The following is a 16,973-nucleotide window of genomic DNA, read 5'->3' on the forward strand; positions in this document are numbered from 1 at the left end:
TAGGTAAGTAGCAAGGAAACGAAGGGAAAATGTCAGCTGGATCAGATAAAAGGGAGTTGGGCTGAAGCCCGTGGGAGCCCCCTCCTCAAATCCCACCAACAGATGCCAGACCTGTCAAATCAAGAAGGCAAGAGTAGCTGCAGGTCTTGTCAATCTGCAAAGAAGGGAGTGCCTTTTCCACAAGGGGGTGGGGGTGGGGAGGTCGTTATTAAATTTTAAATATATTTATAAGTGTTCAACGGACAATTTATGTATATGTTTGTTTTGTCGGGTTTTTTTCCCCTTTTTCTGTACTTTTTGTATATAGTTTTTATCTAGTTTTGTTTTTGTATTTCCCCCCCCCCACACACACTTTTTGGGGAGTTTGTATTTTAAGGCTTTGAATAAAAATAAATAAAAACTGAATAACAGAAAGAAAAAAAGAAAGCAAGGAATCTGGGAGGTAAAAGGGGTCCTGAAGACCATCCATAGCTCCCAGCGACCGGTAAGATCCCACAGAGTTGGTCTCCTCCGGGTCCCATCAGCTAAACAATGCCGGCTGGCGGGCCCGCAGGGGAGGGCCTTCTCTGTGGCTGCCCCAGCTCTCTGGAAGATGATGGGGCAGTTACCCCCGTTACCTCCTGAGGTCCGGACCATCCCCACCCTATTGGCCTTCTGAAAAGCTGTGAAGACCTGGCTTTTCCGGCAGGCCTGGGACCATTGATCTCGCTGTTGCAATCTGGCGAGATCCGGCCATGAATGGTGTGAATGCGTTCTAAGGTTTTTAATGTTTTTTAATCTTTTAAATGTTTTTAGAATGTTTTTTTAAAAATGTATTGTGAGCCGTCCTGAGTCTCCGGAGAGGGGCGGCATATAAATTTAATAAATAAATAAATAAATAAAATCCACTCTTCCGAGTGTCTATGAAGCCAGACGTAGTGATGTCCATCCCTCTGGATGGTACCTGCCCGTCCAGTTGCGGAGGACTTGAGTTAAGTATGGAGGAGAGTGTGTGTGCATTTAAAAAAAAGAGCATGTATATATGTATGCATGTGTATACGAAAGACAAGGCAGGAAAGAAATAACTTTATCTGACCAAGTGTGATTGGACACACAAGGGATTTGTCTCCGGTGCACAAGCTGTCAGAGTACATACAACAACAAGGGGATAGATCATATATCAAAGATCATAGTTACAATAATTAATGGTAAGATATAACAACAATTGATAAAAGATGAGAAGGATAATAGGAAAACAGCCCTACCGTATAGGTAAATATCCTTAGGCTTAAGACAGTGCTGTGGGAATTCAGCAGAGTGAAGGCACAGAAGGGAAAAAAATGTCTTTGTGTCTAATTGTTTTGGCATGCAATGTCAGATAGATAGATGGATGGTTAAATAGAAAGAGACAGACACAAAGATAGATAGATAGATAGATAGATAGATAGATAGATAGATAGATAGATAGATAGATAGAGATAGATAGACACAAAGATAGATAGACAGACACAAAGATAGATAGATAGATAGATAGATAGAGATAGATAGATAGATAGACACAAAGATACATAGACAGACAGATAGACACAAAGATAGATAGACAGACAGACAGACAGACACAAAGATAGATAGATAGATAGATAGATAGATAGATAGATAGATAGATAGATAGATAGATAGATAGATAGATAGAAAGAATCTATTTTCTTACTTCTTCGTAGGGTTTATGTGTGTTTTTCCTCTAGCCAGGTTTTCCCTACGTAACCAAGGTTTTTCTGCGCAGTAGAATCACATCCACTTGATTCTGGGCTTTTTTCCTTTCTAGCAGCCAGCAAGCTCTTCCTGCTAGGTGGGAGACCTATATAGATCTATTTCCAGCTCGTTTGCTTTCATCAGTAGGCCACACCCACATCTTATGTATCCTCCCTGTAAAGGCATAGTATCTATTTTCTGCAGAAAAACCTTAGTTACGTAGGGAAAACCTGGCTAGAGGAAAAACATAGATAGATAGATAGATAGATAGATAGATAGATAGATAGATAGATAGATAGACACAAAGATAGATAGACAGACAGACAGACAGACAGACAGATATAGAGACAGAGAGACACAGAGAGAAAGAGACAGACAGATAGATATTGGTAGGGAGGGAGGGAGGGAGACAGATAGATTGGTAGGTAGGCAGAGAGAGAAATAATTGGTAGGTAAGCAGATACAATAGATCGTAGAGAGACATAGAGATAGATAGATAGACAGACAGACAGACAGACAGATAAGGTTCAATTAGATAGATGGATGGATAGATGGATAGACAGATAAAGAAACAGTAACTAATAAAGTTTTGCTGTTCTTTTAAATTCACTCATTGGCCGCAACACAACACAGTCAGGAAAGATGCCGAAAGCATTTGTTGCATGGCACTACACAAGCAGACAGACGAAGGCAAGAAGCAAAGATTCACAGAGGAAATTCTCCAAGCTTTTGGCTGAACAAGGGAACAAACTTACCTTCTTTTGCTTCTCCTGAGCCTTGAGTAAAAAGGAGTTGATACTGCTTGTTGGGAAAGTTGGTTGGGAAGAATTTATTCATCACGGGGCTGAAATGAGATCGGAGGAAGAGAAGGAAAGAAAGGTGAAAAAGAAGGGAAGGAATCGTTGTTTTAAAAAGCATAATCAAGAAGGGCAGCGGTATGAAAGGAAAATCAAAATCGCACAAAAATACCTTTATAAAGCTAACTAAAGGAGTACCAAAGAGTTAAGAGCAGTGTTTCTCAACCTCAGGTACTTTAAGGTGTGTGGACTTCAACTCCCAGAATTCCCCTTCCAGCATGTGAATAAATGTTAAGCCGGGTGGACTTCAACTCCCAGAATTCCCCTTCCAGCATGTGAATAAATGTTAAGCCAGGGGGACTTCAGCTCCCAGAATTCCCCTTCCAACATGCAAATAAATGTTAAGCTGGGTGGACTTCAGCTCCCAGAATTCCCCTTCCAACATGCGAATAAATGTTAAGCTGGGTGGACTTCAGCTCTCAGAATTCCCCTTCCAACATGCAAATAAATGTTAAGCTGGGTGGACTTCAGCTCCCAGAATTCCCCTTCCAACATGCGAATAAATGTTAAGCCAGGGGGACTTCAACTCCCAGAATTCCCCTTCCAGCATGCAAATAAATGTTAAGCTGGGTGGACTTCAGCTCCCAGAATTCCCCTTCCAGCATGCAAATAAATGTTAAGCCAGGGGGACTTCAACTCCCAGAATTCCCCTTCCAGCATGCAAATAAATGTTAAGCCAGGGGGACTTCAACTCCCAGAATTCCCCTTCCAGCATGTGAATAAATGTTAAGCCAGGGGGACTTAAACTCCCAGAATTCCCCTTCCAGCATGCAAATAAATGTTAAGCCGGGTGGACTTCAACTCCCAGAATTCCCCTTCCAGCATGTGAATAAATGTTAAGCCAGGGGGACTTCAGCTCCCAGAATTCCCCTTCCAACATGCAAATAAATGTTAAGCTGGGTGGACTTCAGCTCCCAGAATTCCCCTTCCAACATGCGAATAAATGTTAAGCTGGGTGGACTTCAGCTCTCAGAATTCCCCTTCCAACATGCGAATAAATGTTAAGCCAGGGGGACTTCAACTCCCAGAATTCCCCTTCCAGCATGCAAATAAATGTTAAGCTGGGTGGACTTCAGCTCCCAGAATTCCCCTTCCAGCATGCAAATAAATGTTAAGCCAGGGGGACTTCAACTCCCAGAATTCCCCTTCCAGCATGCAAATAAATGTTAAGCCAGGGGGACTTCAACTCCCAGAATTCCCCTTCCAGCATGCAAATAAATGTTAAGCCAGGGGGACTTCAACTCCCAGAATTCCCCTTCCAGCATGCAAATAAATGTTAAGCCGGGTGGACTTCAACTCCCAGAATTCCCCTTCCAGCATGCGAATAAATGTTAAGCCAGGGGGACTTCAGCTCCCAGAATTCCCCTTCCAGCATGTGAATAAATGTTAAGCCAGGGGGACTTCAGCTCCCAGAATTCCCCTTCCAACATGCAAATAAATGTTAAGCCAGGGGGACTTCAGCTCCCAGAATTCCCCTTCCAACATGCGAATAAATGTTAAGCTGGGTGGACTTCAGCTCTCAGAATTCCCCTTCCAACATGCGAATAAATGTTAAGCCAGGGGGACTTCAACTCCCAGAATTCCCCTTCCAGCATGCAAATAAATGTTAAGCTGGGTGGACTTCAGCTCCCAGAATTCCCCTTCCAGCATGCAAATAAATGTTAAGCCAGGGGGACTTCAACTCCCAGAATTCCCCTTCCAGCATGCAAATAAATGTTAAGCCAGGGGGACTTCAACTCCCAGAATTCCCCTTCCAGCATGCAAATAAATGTTAAGCCAGGGGGACTTCAACTCCCAGAATTCCCCTTCCAGCATGCAAATAAATGTTAAGCCGGGTGGACTTCAACTCCCAGAATTCCCCTTCCAGCATGTGAATAAATGTTAAGCCAGGGGGACTTCAGCTCCCAGAATTCCCCTTCCAACATGCAAATAAATGTTAAGCTGGGTGGACTTCAGCTCCCAGAATTCCCCTTCCAACATGCGAATAAATGTTAAGCTGGGTGGACTTCAGCTCCCAGAATTCCCCTTCCAACATGCGAATAAATGTTAAGCCAGGGGGACTTCAACTCCCAGAATTCCCCTTCCAGCATGCAAATAAATGTTAAGCTGGGTGGACTTCAGCTCCCAGAATTCCCCTTCCAGCATGCAAATAAATGTTAAGCCAGGGGGACTTCAACTCCCAGAATTCCCCTTCCAGCATGCAAATAAATGTTAAGCCAGGGGGACTTCAACTCCCAGAATTCCCCTTCCAGCATGCAAATAAATGTTAAGCCGGGTGGACTTCAACTCCCAGAATTCCCCTTCCAGCATGTGAATAAATGTTAAGCCAGGGGGACTTCAGCTCCCAGAATTCCCCTTCCAACATGCAAATAAATGTTAAGCTGGGTGGACTTCAGCTCCCAGAATTCCCCTTCCAACATGCGAATAAATGTTAAGCCAGGGGGACTTCAACTCCCAGAATTCCCCTTCCAGCATGCAAATAAATGTTAAGCTGGGTGGACTTCAGCTCCCAGAATTCCCCTTCCAACATGCGAATAAATGTTAAGCCAGGGGGACTTCAACTCCCAGAATTCCCCTTCCAGCATGCAAATAAATGTTAAGCCAGGGGGACTTCAACTCCCAGAATTCCCCTTCCAGCATGCAAATAAATGTTAAGCTGGGTGGACTTCAACTCCCAGAATTCCCCTTCCAACATGCGAATAAATGTTAAGCCAGGGGGACTTCAACTCCCAGAATTCCCCTTCCAACATGTGAATAAATGTTAAGCCAGGGGGACTTCAACTCCCAGAATTCCCCTTCCAGCATGCAAATAAATGTTAAGCTGGGTGGACTTCAACTCCCAGAATTCCCCTTCCAACATGCGAATAAATGTTAAGCTGGGTGGACTTCAGCTCCCAGAATTCCCCTTCCAACATGCGAATAAATGTTAAGCCAGGGGGACTTCAACTCCCAGAATTCCCCTTCCAGCATGTGAATAAATGTTAAGCCAGGGGGACTTCAACTCCCAGAATTCCCCTTCCAGCATGCAAATAAATGTTAAGCTGGGTGGACTTCAGCTCCCAGAATTCCCCTTCCAACATGCGAATAAATGTTAAGCTGGGTGGACTTCAGCTCCCAGAATTCCCCTTCCAACATGCGAATAAATGTTAAGCTGGGTGGACTTCAGCTCCCAGAATTCCCCTTCCAACATGCGAATAAATGTTAAGCCAGGGGGACTTCAACTCCCAGAATTCCCCTTCCAGCATGCAAATAAATGTTAAGCCAGGGGGACTTCAGCTCCCAGAATTCCCCTTCCAACATGTGAATAAATGTTAAGCCAGGGGGACTTCAACTCCCAGAATTCCCCTTCCAGCATGCGAATAAATGTTAAGCTGGGTGGACTTCAACTCCCAGAATTCCCCTTCCAACATGCGAATAAATGTTAAGCCAGGGGGACTTCAACTCCCAGAATTCCCCTTCCAGCATGCGAATAAATGTTAAGCTGGGTGGACTTCAACTCCCAGAATTCCCCTTCCAACATGTGAATAAATGTTAAGCCAGGGGGACTTCAGCTCCCAGAATTCCCCTTCCAACATGCGAATAAATGTTAAGCCAGGGGGACTTCAACTCCCAGAATTCCCCTTCCAACATGCGAATAAATGTTAAGCCAGGGGGACTTCAACTCCCAGAATTCCCCTTCCAGCATGCGAATAAATGTTAAGCTGGGTGGACTTCAGCTCCCAGAATTCCCCTTCCAGCATGCAAATAAATGTTAAGCCAGGGGGACTTCAACTCCCAGAATTCCCCTTCCAACATGCGAATAAATGTTAAGCCAGGGGGACTTCAACTCCCAGAATTCCCCTTCCAGCATGCGAATAAATGTTAAGCTGGGTGGACTTCAGCTCCCAGAATTCCCCTTCCAACATGCGAATAAATGTTAAGCCAGGGGGACTTCAACTCCCAGAATTCCCCTTCCAGCATGCAAATAAATGTTAAGCCAGGGGGACTTCAGCTCCCAGAATTCCCCTTCCAACATGTGAATAAATGTTAAGCCAGGGGGACTTCAGCTCCCAGAATTCCCCTTCCAACATGTGAATAAATGTTAAGCCAGGGGGACTTCAGCTCCCAGAATTCCCCTTCCAACATGTGAATAAATGTTAAGCCAGGGGGACTTCAGCTCCCAGAATTCCCCTTCCAGCATGTGAATAAATGTTAAGCTGGGTGGACTTCAGCTCCCAGAATTCCCCTTCCAACATGTGAATAAATGTTAAGCCAGGGGGACTTCAGCTCCCAGAATTCCCCTTCCAGCATGTGAATAAATGTTAAGCTGGGTGGACTTCAGCTCCCAGAATTCCCCTTCCAACATGTGAATAAATGTTAAGCCAGGGGGACTTCAACTCCCAGAATTCCCCTTCCAGCATGCAAATAAATGTTAAGCCAGGTGGACTTCAGCTCCCAGAATTCCCCTTCCAGCATGTGAATAAATGTTAAGCCAGGTGGACTTCAGCTCCCAGAATTCCCCTTCCAGCATGCAAATAAATGTTAAGCCAGGTGGACTTCAGCTCCCAGAATTCCCCTTCCAGCATGTGAATAAATGTTAAGCCAGGGGGACTTCAACTCCCAGAATTCCCCTTCCAACATGTGAATAAATGTTAAGCCAGGGGGACTTCAACTCCCAGAATTCCCCTTCCAGCATGCAAATAAATGTTAAGCTGGGTGGACTTCAGCTCTCAGAATTCCCCTTCCAACATGTGAATAAATGTTAAGCCAGGGGGACTTCAGCTCCCAGAATTCCCCTTCCAACATGTGAATAAATGTTAAGCCAGGGGGACTTCAGCTCCCAGAATTCCCCTTCCAACATGTGAATAAATGTTAAGCCAGGTGGACTTCAGCTCCCAGAATTCCCCTTCCAACATGTGAATAAATGTTAAGCCAGGGGGACTTCAACTCCCAGAATTCCCCTTCCAGCATGCAAATAAATGTTAAGCCAGGTGGACTTCAGCTCCCAGAATTCCCCTTCCAGCATGTGAATAAATGTTAAGCCAGGTGGACTTCAGCTCCCAGAATTCCCCTTCCAGCATGCAAATAAATGTTAAGCTGGGTGGACTTCAGCTCTCAGAATTCCCCTTCCAACATGTGAATAAATGTTAAGCCAGGGGGACTTCAACTCCCAGAATTCCCCTTCCAACATGTGAATAAATGTTAAGCCAGGGGGACTTCAACTCCCAGAATTCCCCTTCCAGCATGTGAATAAATGTTAAGCTGGGTGGACTTCAGCTCTCAGAATTCCCCTTCCAACATGTGAATAAATGTTAAGCCAGGGGGACTTCAACTCCCAGAATTCCCCTTCCAGGATGTGAATAAATGTTAAGCCAGGTGGACTTCAGCTCCCAGAATTCCCCTTCCAGCATGTGAATAAATGTTAAGCTGGGTGGACTTCAGCTCTCAGAATTCCCCTTCCAACATGTGAATAAATGTTAAGCCAGGGGGACTTCAACTCCCAGAATTCCCCTTCCAACATGTGAATAAATGTTAAGCCAGGTGGACTTCAGCTCCCAGAATTCCCCATCCAGCATACGAATAAATGTTAAGCTGGGTGGACTTCAGCTCTCAGAATTCCCCTTCCAACATGTGAATAAATGTTAAGCCAGGGGGACTTCAACTCCCAGAATTCCCCATCCAGCATACGAATAAATGTTAAGCTGGGTGGACTTCAGCTCTCAGAATTCCCCTTCCAACATGTGAATAAATGTTAAGCCAGGTGGACTTCAGCTCCCAGAATTCCCCATCCAGCATACGAATAAATGTTAAGCTGGGTGGACTTCAGCTCTCAGAATTCCCCTTCCAACATGTGAATAAATGTTAAGCCAGGGGGACTTCAACTCCCAGAATTCCCCTTCCAACATGTGAATAAATGTTAAGCCAGGGGGACTTCAACTCCCAGAATTCCCCTTCCAGCATGCAAATAAATGTTAAGCTGGGTGGACTTCAACTCCCAGAATTCCCCTTCCAGCATGTGAATAAATGTTAAGCCAGGTGGACTTCAGCTCCCAGAATTCCCCTTCCAGCATGCAAATAAATGTTAAGCTGGGTGGACTTCAGCTCTCAGAATTCCCCTTCCAACATGTGAATAAATGTTAAGCCAGGGGGACTTCAACTCCCAGAATTCCCCTTCCAACATGTGAATAAATGTTAAGCCAGGGGGACTTCAGCTCCCAGAATTCCCCTTCCAGCATGTGAATAAATGTTAAGCCAGGTGGACTTCAGCTCCCAGAATTCCCCTTCCAGCATGCAAATAAATGTTAAGCTGGGTGGACTTCAGCTCTCAGAATTCCCCTTCCAACATGTGAATAAATGTTAAGCCAGGGGGACTTCAACTCCCAGAATTCCCCTTCCAACATGTGAATAAATGTTAAGCCAGGGGGACTTCAACTCCCAGAATTCCCCTTCCAACATGTGAATAAATGTTAAGCCAGGGGGACTTCAACTCCCAGAATTCCCCTTCCAGCATGTGAATAAATGTTAAGCTGGGTGGACTTCAACTCCCAGAATTCCCCTTCCAGGATGTGAATAAATGTTAAGCCGGGTGGACTTCAGCTCCCAGAATTCCCCATCCAGCATACGAATAAATGTTAAGCCAGGTGGACTTCAACTCCCAGAATTCCCCAGCCATTATACTAAGGTAGCTGAAATTGTAAAACTCAGAATTATAAACATGGAAATCTGAAGCCTCACAATGATGCCATAAGCTCTGATGCCATTAGCCATTATTTATTGATTAAGAAAATTTATATGGAGCCTGGATAGCTCAACAGACAGAGCTCTGTAATTTAACACCAGCTGTCTGCAATTAAAAGTAAGATCGAATCTCGCCAGGCTCAAGGTCAACTCAGCCTTTCCATCCTTTCTAAGGTAGGTAAAATGAGGACCCAGATTTTGGGGGCAATAAGCTGACTTTGTATAAATATACAAAAGGATGAAGGCTATTGCTTAATGCCTTGTAAGCCGCCCTGAGTCTCCGGAGAAGGGCGGCATAGAAATCAAATTTAAAAAAATAAATAAATTGACAAAGAAAAATATTTGTGATTGGAATAAGGGAATTTAGGGAAATACTGGAAATTATATTATGTTGTGAAAAGGACGCAAAGGGGAAATATTTGAATAGGATGATTTAGAGTTAAGGTTAACTATTAGAAAAATGATTGATTTCAAATTTAAGGGTATATAAATCAAATTTAAATAAATAAATAAAATTTATATGGCCTGAAGACATGGCTTTTTCAACAAATTTGCTGATCTGATGGGTGATTTTTTTTAATTGGGAGATTTTAATTGATTATTTTAGTTGCTATTTTTATTGTTTTCATCGTTTTAATTCCTGTGAGCCGCCCCGAGTCCTTTGGGAGAAGGGCGGCATATAAGAAAAATAAAGAAAAAATAAATAAATCTTATCCCTGCAGCCATGAGCCACCACGGAGAAGGCCCTTCGGGGGTCCCACCAGATGGACCTCATTTAGAGGAAGGGGCCCATAACATCTCCCGTCTCCCTGCTCTGGTGGGTTGGATAGATGAAACTGGGGGAAAAAAATGACCCTTCAAATAACCTTATAAGGAGCCTGAGTGGCGTAGGAGGCTAATGCCTCCTACTAAGGCAGCATTTAACATCCAGCTGCCTGCAATTACTGCGAGTTCAATTCTCACCAGGCTCAAGGTCGACTCAGCCTTCCATCCTTTCTAAGGTAGGTAAATTGAGGACCCAGTTTGTGGGGGCAATAAGCTGACTTTGTATAAATATACAAAAGGATGAAGGCTATTGCTTAACGCACTGTAAGCCGCCCTGAGTCTCCGGAGAAGGGCGGCATATAAAAATAAATAAAAATTAAAAATTAAAAACCTTCAAATGATAAGGGGATTTAAAGGTGATAACTAGCACCTGGAATTGGAGACACACACACATACCCCAAACAAATCGCCACCTGATAAGAATTGTTTCTGGAGGGGTTTTGAAGCACCTGAAGGCAGGACAAGAAGCAACGGACGGAAACGGATCAAGGAGAAAAGCAACCTGGAATTCAGGAGAAACTTCCTGACAGTTAAGAACAATTCATCTGTGGAACTGCTTGCCACCAGAGGTTGCGGCTGCTCCATCACTGGAGGATTTTAAGAAGAAACTGGACAGCCACCTGTCAGAAATGGTACAGGGTTTCCTGCCTGAGCAAGGGGTTGGACTAGAAGACCTTCAAAGTCCCTTCCAACTCTTGTTATTCTGTATTATTAATTTATAATCAACATTCTGACTTGAAATTCTCCAGAAAAAGCACTGTTCACCCCCCTCTTCTCAAAGCTGGGTGAAAGATCCTACAGGGTTAGGGTATGAGGCTGTGCACCCCCCCAAATTCTGTTCCAGGATTGCCGATCAACAGTTTTCATTCATCATACAAAGAAGACCTTGCAAAATAATCCTTCCTTTTTTTGGTTGTTGGCACGCCAATGGCTGAACTGAGCAAGGCAACGTTGAGCCTTTATTTGGCACCTGCAAATCAAAATGAAGCTTTTTAAAAAAAAAAAACTCGTTTTTAAAAGGCCGGGACTCCTTTGTTTTCAACGGGGAAAGCTGGCCTCAAAAGATGACAGATGTTTTCCACCCACACGTAAATATTCTCATTCTCATTCCTGGTAACGGGGAGGAAGCTCAGCAGCCAGCTGGGTGCCCGTTTCCCATCTGATAAAGCGGTTAACTATTAAACTTAAGCCCCTGCCAGGATTTTAACCTTTCCTTTATGTGCCAATAATCAACTAAGCACCTTTACTTGCAAATGTATTTTGCTTTCACTGAGCCCAAAGACTTAAGATTTTCTGCGCTGGTAGAGAAGAGAAGAAACCTATCTAACAAAATGAAATTCAACGTAGAGAAAAGGAAAGTCTTACAACTTAGGCAAGAAAAACCAAAATTACACATATAAACTGGGGGAAACCAGGCTTAATAGCAGGAACTGGGAGAGGGATCTTGGAGTCTTAGTGGACAACCAGTTCAATATGAGCTAGCGGTGTCTGGCGGCAGCCGAAAAAGCCAATGCAATCCTAAATTGCATTAACAGAGGGATTCAATCAAGATCAAGAGAGGTGCTAATATCACTCTATAAAGCCTTAGTAAGACCACACCTAGAGTACTATATCCAGTTTGGGTCACCACACTATAAAAAAAGATGTTGAGACTCTGGAAAGAGTGCAGAGAAGAGCAACCAGGATGATTCAGGGACTGGAGGCTGAAACATACGATGAACGGTTGCAGGAACTGAGCACGGCTAGTCTAGTGAAGAGAAGGACCAGGGGAGACAGGAGAGCATCTTCCAATATTGGAGGGGCTGCCCCAGAGAGGAGGAAGGGGGTCAAGCTATTCTCCAAAGCACCCGAAGGCCAGGCAAGGAATAATGGATGGAAACCGATCAAGGAGAGATTCAACCTGGAAATAAGGAGAAATTTTCCGACAGTGAGAACAATCCACCAATGGAACAGAAGTTGCCTTTGGGAGCTTCATCACTGGAAGCTTTCAAGAAGAGACTGGACTGCCATCGGTCAGAAATGGTGTAGGATCTCCTGCTTGGGGAAGGGGGGCTGGACTAGATGACCTACAAGGTCCCTTCCAAGTCTGTTAATTTGTAAAGGATATTAAGACTCTAGAAAGAGTGTAGAGAAGAGCAACCAAGAGGATTAGAGGACTGGAGGCTCAAACATACGATGAATGGTTGCAGAACCTGGGCACGGCTAGTCTAGTGAAGAGAAGGACCAGGGGAGACATGATAGCAGTGTTCCAATACTTGAGGGGCTGCCCCAGAGAGGAGGAAGGGGGTCAAGCTATTTTGTAAAACACCCGAAGGCCAGAGAAGGAATAATGGATGAAAACTGAACAAGGAGAGATTCAACCTGGAAATAAGGAGGAATTTTCTGACAGTGAGGACAATCAACCCATGGAACAGAAGTTGCCTTCAGAAATTGTGGGAGCTTCATCCCTGGAGGCTTTTAAGAAGAGACCGGACTGTCATCGGTCAGAAATGGTGTGGGGTCTCCTGCTTGGGCAGGGGGTTGGACTAGATGACCTACAAGGTCCCTTCCAACTCTGTTCATCTGTTAAATAGCCAGAAAGGTATAAAAAGGATATTTCAGGGACAGGATGAGCATGACTCACTTAGTGCAGGTAGTCCTCGAGTTACGACCGTAAGGGAGCCTGCCCATCACAGCCCTAAGTTGTGACAGTCCGCGAATCATGTATCCGAACCAGTTTTTTGGACATTATTTTTGCAGCCGTCGTTAAGTGGCTGCTGCGGTCATTAAGCAGACCAATGGGTTTGTTTAAAAAGCATTCTTGTGTATCAGGTGTGTTTCGGTGTATACAGGTAGTCCTTGGTAACAGATCCTGTTCATTATAAGGCATGACGGTCATAAAGCAGGACAAACGAAGGACCTGATTTTCTTTTGTGGCGGTCATTAAGGGAGTGCCGCATTTGAAAAAAACAAAGGCCACGGTCGTAAGGCGAATGCAGCAACCGTTAAAGCAACTGATGCAGTCGTTAAGCGAACCCATGGGGTGTTTTTGCCGGAAACTACAAGTAATTGCCAGTTTTTGGCAAAAAAATGTCGTAAAATGAGGACACATGACCGCAGTGATGTAAATGGGGGCCAGTTGTAGGACAGCCAAAATGCAGAGGTCAGAAAAGGGGTTATATCTACCCCCAAGGACGTCTGTCATAAGTCTTGTGTCCTGTTCTTTTTTTTTTTTTTTAACAAAGCAAACAGCTTATTTTCTCTGTTTCGCGTCGCTCGAGACAGTGAGACAGGCCGCGTATCAATTTAATTAATTTAATAGATTTCCTGGAATTACAAGCTTTTTAGATATTTTGCATTCACAGTACATTCTGTTCTTCACATTTCTGGTTTTTACCTGATGGTGTGGGACAGGGCGAGGATCCCAAGGACGAAGAAATACATGGAGAGCAGCAGGTTGATATATTCTTGGGAGAAGATCTAAGAGGCAAGACAAAACCAGGCGAGGTGAAACTTCGGGTTTCCCCAACGACACAAATGACATCGTAAAAGCACGTTCCCGTTTTTATTTTTTTATATTTTGAGAGTAAAATCAGCCAGCCAGCCAGCTCATCGAAAGCTCTTTCAGGACATTTTTAGAAAAAAATATTATTTATTAGTTAAGTTTACTTTACCTTATTGATTAGCCCTTGGGCCATATCACAGTGCAGAGTTCCCGACACAAATTATTATTAAAATCTGATAAAAAAAACAATTTAAAATGGAATTGGAATAAAATACGATTTAAAATGAAATTGGAATAAAATACGATTTAAAATGAGATTGGAATAAAATACAATAATTTAATATATAGATAAATAAATAAAATGGGATAAAATTGTATTTCAGTGCCCCCCCCCATTTATTAGTTCTTTCTCTGTATCCCTGATTATTATTATTTTTTTTACAAATAACTCAAAGCGACGAACGTCTCCAACACAAATTCTAGATAACGAAAGCAGCAAAGTTCCTGTTGAATGAAACGTTTTGGTAAGAGCTTTAGGAAAGGAAAAAAAAAATCCACATTTCTTTCTTTCTTTTGAATGACTTTAAATAATCACAGGAAAAAAAGGAACAAAACGCAGAGATAACCAGGGGAGAAAGGCATACATTATCAAAGGAAAACAAAAGTGTAACAAGTGATTTTAAAAAAGGTGACAAAAATACAGCGGAAGAAAGAAAGAAAAAAAACAGTTATAGCGATAATCAGTTTTAGTTCTATATATACTTATTTAATGCAAATGTTATGCCAGCATGCATCTATTTATTTCTATTAAACACTTATATAACCGTCGTGCTTTTTTAAAAAGCAACTGTATTTTGCAAAAAGGGGTTTCATATTCTGTATTATTATACTTATCCATCTGTCTCATAGGAGGTGAGTACAATCAGGTCTCTGATCCATTGAGTGAATGGCCCATACATTTATTTTTTTCCAATGCTGCAATATCAGTCTTTTAGCCGAAGTACAACTGGTCCTTGACTCACTTAATGACACTTCGAAGTTACAGGAAGCCCTCGACTTACGACCACAACTGAGCCGCAAATTTGTGTTGCTACGTGAGTTATTTGTTAAGTGTGAATTTTGCCCTGTTTTACGACCTTTTTTTTGCCATGGTTGTTCAGTGAATCACTGCAGTTGTTAAGTGAGTCACACAGTCGCTAAATGAATCCGGCTTCCCCGTTGACTTTGCTCTTCAGAAGATGATCACATGACCTCACATGACACCGCAACCGTCATAAATACAAATCCGTTGCCAAGTGTCCGAATTTTGATCACGCGACCACAGAGATGCCGCAACGGTCATAAGCGTGAAAAATGGTCCTAAGTTGCTTTTTTTCAGGGCCGTTGTAACTTTGAACTGTCACGAAATTGTTGTAAGTCAAGGACTACCTGTATTTGCTAAGTGAGCTTTGCCTCATTTTACGACCTTTCTTGCCACAGTTGTTAAGTGAATCACTGCAGTTGTTAAGTGAGTAACACGGTCGTTAAGTGAACCCAGCTCCCCCATTGACTTTGCTCGTCAGAAGGTCGCAAAAGGCGGCTCATGGGACCTCCAGGAACACTGCAACTGTCGTAAATACGAGCCAGTTGCCAATTGTCTGATTCTGCGAGCGTCGTAAGTGTGAAAAACAGTTATAAGTCGCTTTTTTCAGTGCTGTTGTAACTTCAAGTGGCCACTAAATGAATGCTTGTAAATCCAGGATTACTTGTATAGTATATTAATGTTTTCTAACTTTGTTTTATCGTGCTGCAACCACAGTCCCACATTCACGTAAACACTGAAGCGGGCAGCCTAGAAATGCAATCAATAAATCGCATTAAATAAATATTCGGCTAAAGAGGGAAGTGAGCCAATGAGGAAGGTCCGTTCTGATGGGGATCCCAGGCTCCTTTGCGGCTCAGTGCCTCAGTTTACAATCCCAAACGCCAGCCTCTCCGGGCACAGAACAAACCCCAAAGACAAACAAATCCAAATTGCAAAGGATATTTCCGATTTACGCCATGCATTTGTATTTCGCAAGGCATTCAAAGCCGCACCTGGCATCAGGTTAACACCCAGGTATTACAAGTGGTTTACGCGAGCATTTTCAAGAAATAATATATTTTTAATTTCCTGTTCTGCAGGAAATTCCTGTCCCCCACCTCCCGTACATTAAATCTGTTTAGGACCCTAAGTGCAAGAAATAATAATAATAATAATAATCTACAAACAAATAATAAACAGGATTAAGCCACTAGCAACTCCTGATTTTTACAAGGCCTGGCAAGCTGTTTGCTCTGCGTATTTACCTCTCCTTCCCTCTGAAAATGAGAACCCATTTGGGCATCCAGACGATCCTTGAGAAAGCTCATTCTTCTTCCACAGGCTAACATGTGCAGCTGGGCATCCTTAAAATACATCAGGGAAACAATCCAGCTACCTTTTCATTCCCACAATGCATCAGTAAGGGGAGGGGAATTATGGGAAACAAAAATGGTGGCTGTGGGGTCCTTGGTGCTCTCTGGAGTTTGGTCGGGTTTTTTCGCAGACGTTTGATGAGCCAACTTGATAACATCAAACCCCACCCCTCCTTCTAGCACTGATGATGCTACCTAGTTGGGTCATGAAACGTCTGCAAGAAAACCACTCAGAGAGTCCAAAGATCCACACAGTCCTCCTCCTCCTCCTTTGCAAACTCCATTCCCTTTTCTACTACTGATAATGTTCCCTAGCTGGGTCATAAAACGTCTGCAAGAAGCACCCAAGCTCAGAGAGCACCAGGGACTCCATAATCGTCTCATCTTCCTCCACGAACCCTGCTCCTTTCTAGCACTGATGATGTTACCTACATGGGTCATGAAACGCCTGCAATAAAAACAACAACCTCAGAGAGCACCAAGGACCCCCACAGCCCTCCTCTTTGCAAACCCCATTTCCTTCTAGCACTGATGATGTATCCTAGTTCGGTAATGAAACGCCTGCAAGAAAACCATCGGGCTTCCCCGTCGACTTGAGGTCACAAAAGGGGACACTGCCACTGTCATAAATAGGAGTCTGTTGCCAAGCGTCTTAATTTGGATCACGTGACCCCGGGGTGGGGGGGGGAGAGAGATGCTGGAACGGCCGTTAAATGTGAAAAAACGGTCACTTTTTGATCCCAGCGCTGTCGTAATTTCAAACGGCCGCTGAACCAAATGGTCGTAAGAAGAGGACCACAGTATAGCCGGCAACTGTTCCTCATTTCTTGTGGTTATTCCCAAAAGCAGCCTCCCTCCAGGCTTCTGGCTTCCCTCCAGACTTCTGACTTTCTAAATATGTGGAGATGCAAACTACCACCCTG

General features: G+C 43.6%; 1 protein-coding gene across 4 annotated transcripts in view; it reads right to left on the reverse strand.

Moving 5' to 3' along the window:
* HM13 (histocompatibility minor 13) overlaps positions 1-16,973 on the reverse strand; it is a 45,116-nt gene that overhangs the window by 18,508 nt on the left and 9,635 nt on the right. For 2 of the 4 annotated variants that reach the window (XM_087888969.1, XM_087888968.1), the window contains exons 3-5: positions 15,943-16,041; positions 13,507-13,589; positions 2,487-2,575 (exon numbers count right to left, since the gene is read on the reverse strand). In XM_087888969.1, coding sequence (XP_087745095.1) covers positions 2,487-2,575; positions 13,507-13,589; positions 15,943-16,041 — 271 coding nt within the window. The remainder of the gene's footprint in view (positions 1-2,486; positions 2,576-13,506; positions 13,590-15,942; positions 16,042-16,973) is intronic. The other 2 variants (XM_087888970.1, XM_060686119.2) reach the window with 1 other exon arrangement.

This window comes from Pantherophis guttatus, chromosome 3 (genome assembly GCF_059756535.1).
Source record: "Pantherophis guttatus breed Tessera chromosome 3, ASM5975653v1, whole genome shotgun sequence".
NCBI lineage: Eukaryota > Metazoa > Chordata > Lepidosauria > Squamata > Colubridae > Pantherophis > Pantherophis guttatus.